This window comes from Lipotes vexillifer, unplaced genomic scaffold (assembly GCF_000442215.2).
Source record: "Lipotes vexillifer unplaced genomic scaffold, Lipotes_vexillifer_v1.1 scaffold1318, whole genome shotgun sequence".
Taxonomy (NCBI): domain Eukaryota; kingdom Metazoa; phylum Chordata; class Mammalia; order Artiodactyla; family Lipotidae; genus Lipotes; species Lipotes vexillifer.
Genome location: NW_006772582.1, coordinates 288,413 through 290,737, shown reverse-complemented (window position 1 = coordinate 290,737; position 2,325 = coordinate 288,413). Strand labels below are relative to the sequence as shown.

Sequence of the window (2,325 nt, the reverse complement as noted above, 5' to 3'; positions counted from 1 at the left end):
TTTTCTGTTTCTTTCCTATAGACTTCGTCTGAAACCTCAAAGAGAAAATTACCTGGGTGGTTTGCCAAAAGAAATGAGACCTTACCTGATGCCAGCGAGAAATCAACGGCCAAAACTAAAAAGAAGGGTCTTTTTAATTAAACTGGCAACTGCCAGAGGAATTATGTGTGTCTTGCTGTGTTATAAGAGGGAAGCTGTATTTCATTTCTGAAAACAGTGGGGAGTAATATTTTTGTTTAAAAATTATTCTAATCTCAAAGTAAAACTCACCTATTTATTGAACAGCTGGTGTCTTAAAACAGCCTTTTGCAATTCACATAAAATTGAGTCTTCTGAGAGCCTTTGTGAGTACCTCATAGAACAGAATCTTAGTTTCCTATGAGATTGCTTTAAGAAATCATGTTACTGCCCTGTCTTCTAATCTCTTTACTTACTTCAGCAGTATGTTTGGAATATGTAATGTGCGGTGATTTAATATAGATAACAGATTATCAGTTGTAAGTGATTGTGTGTGTGATATGTAATATTCCTATATTACCAAAATTCTGTCTTATAAATGAAGAACACATAGTTATTTTACAAATTGTGTTTTCTATTGTTAGAAGAAATTCTTATACACATTTTAAAATGATATTAGTGGACCAGACCAGTGAAAATGAAACATTTCGGGTTCTGTGTAGAGGAAAGAATATAACAAAGGAGACCAATTACACTAGACAACTATGCACTTTGTATGTTATATACGATTTCTATTATTTTTCAAATAATAATAAAAAGTCCTTAGTACTGAATATTATAAAGATATGTATTTTAAACTTTCATATACTGAATTACCTTGAGCACCTTTAATTTTTGATGATGTCAGAATTTGATTCTAATACCTCTTTATGTAGCACATGTAACTGAAATATACAAAACACATACTGACACTGAATTGGGTAAATCATAGTTGATATAACTTTAAGCAGTTCACCATATGGCACTTAATTGACTTTTCTATAAATAAAAATAACTGTCATTAATAAAGAAGAAATATATGTTTGCCGTAGAAGAATTAGAAAATCCAGAAAAGTGAAAAAAAAAAATCACTAAAGTTCCACTGGTAGGTAATCAGTTAACCCCTTTCATGTATCCTGCCAAGTCTTTTATTTATTGATTGATTGATTTTGGCCACACCGTGCAGCATGGAGGATCTTAGTTCCCTGACCAGGGATCAAACCCATGCCCCCTGCAGTGGAAGTGTGGAGTCTTAACCACTGGACCGTCAGGGAAGTCCCCTGCCAAGCCTTTTAATATTTACTTCTTTTCTTAGTTTGTTACAAGAATAATACGTGAATGAATATTCTTTGTAAAGCATTCAAGCTATACTTAAAACATTAAAGTCCCCCATATTCCCATTTCCCCACATCCCATTACCAGCCCCTTTCCAGAAGGTAACTCCTATTGAATATGTGACGTATCATTCTCTAGTCATTTCTTTTGCATTTATGTGCCTCTGCGTGTGTAGCTACACATACATTCTTGTTTTTTTTTTATTTTAATTTTTATATTGAAGTATAGTTGATTTAAAATACTATAATCATTTCAGGTGTACAACATAGTGATTCAATATTTTTGTAGATTATACTCCATTTGAAATTATAACATATTGGCTATATTCGTTGACTTTGTCTGAAACCTCAAAGAGAAAATTACCTGGGTGGTTTGCCAAAAGAAATGAGACCTTACCTGATGCCAGCAAGAAATCAACGGCCAAAACTAAAAACTAAAAAGAAGGGTCTTTTTAGTTTAACTAAAAACTTTTAAACTAAAAACTAAAAAGAAGGGTCTTTTTAGTTAAACTGGCAACTGCCAGAGGAATTATATAGAACATATATACAATATTATATATAGAACAATATACGTATATATATAGAACAATATACATATATACAATATATAGAACAATATATATATATATATACAACATATAGAACAATATATAGAACAATATACATATATACAATATTATATATACAATATTATATATAGAACATATATACAATATGTTCTTGTAGCTTATTTATTTTATATACAGTAGTTTGTACCTTTTAATTCCCTACCCCCATATCTCCCCTCCCCATTATCTTCTCTCTGGTAACCACTAGCTTCTTCTGTATATGTGTGAGTCTGTTTCTGTTTTTTATATTCATTCTTTTTTATTGTTGTTTTTTCTACATATAAGTGATAACATACAACGTTTGTCTTTCTCTTTGTGTCTTATTTCACTGAGCATATTACCCTCCAGGTCCGTCCATATTGTTGCAAATGGCAGAATATCATTCT

The 2,325-nt window shown here is 31.3% G+C and overlaps 1 protein-coding gene across 1 annotated transcript in view; it reads left to right on the top strand.

Annotated features, from left to right (window-relative positions):
- The window catches only part of WRN (WRN RecQ like helicase), a 96,877-nt gene extending 96,736 nt beyond the window's left edge, over nucleotides 1-141 (top strand). The window contains 1 exon segment of the mRNA XM_007447613.1: nucleotides 22-141. Within this exon segment, the coding sequence (XP_007447675.1) occupies nucleotides 22-141 (120 nt within the window).
- Nucleotides 142-2,325: the final 2,184 nt, after the last annotated feature.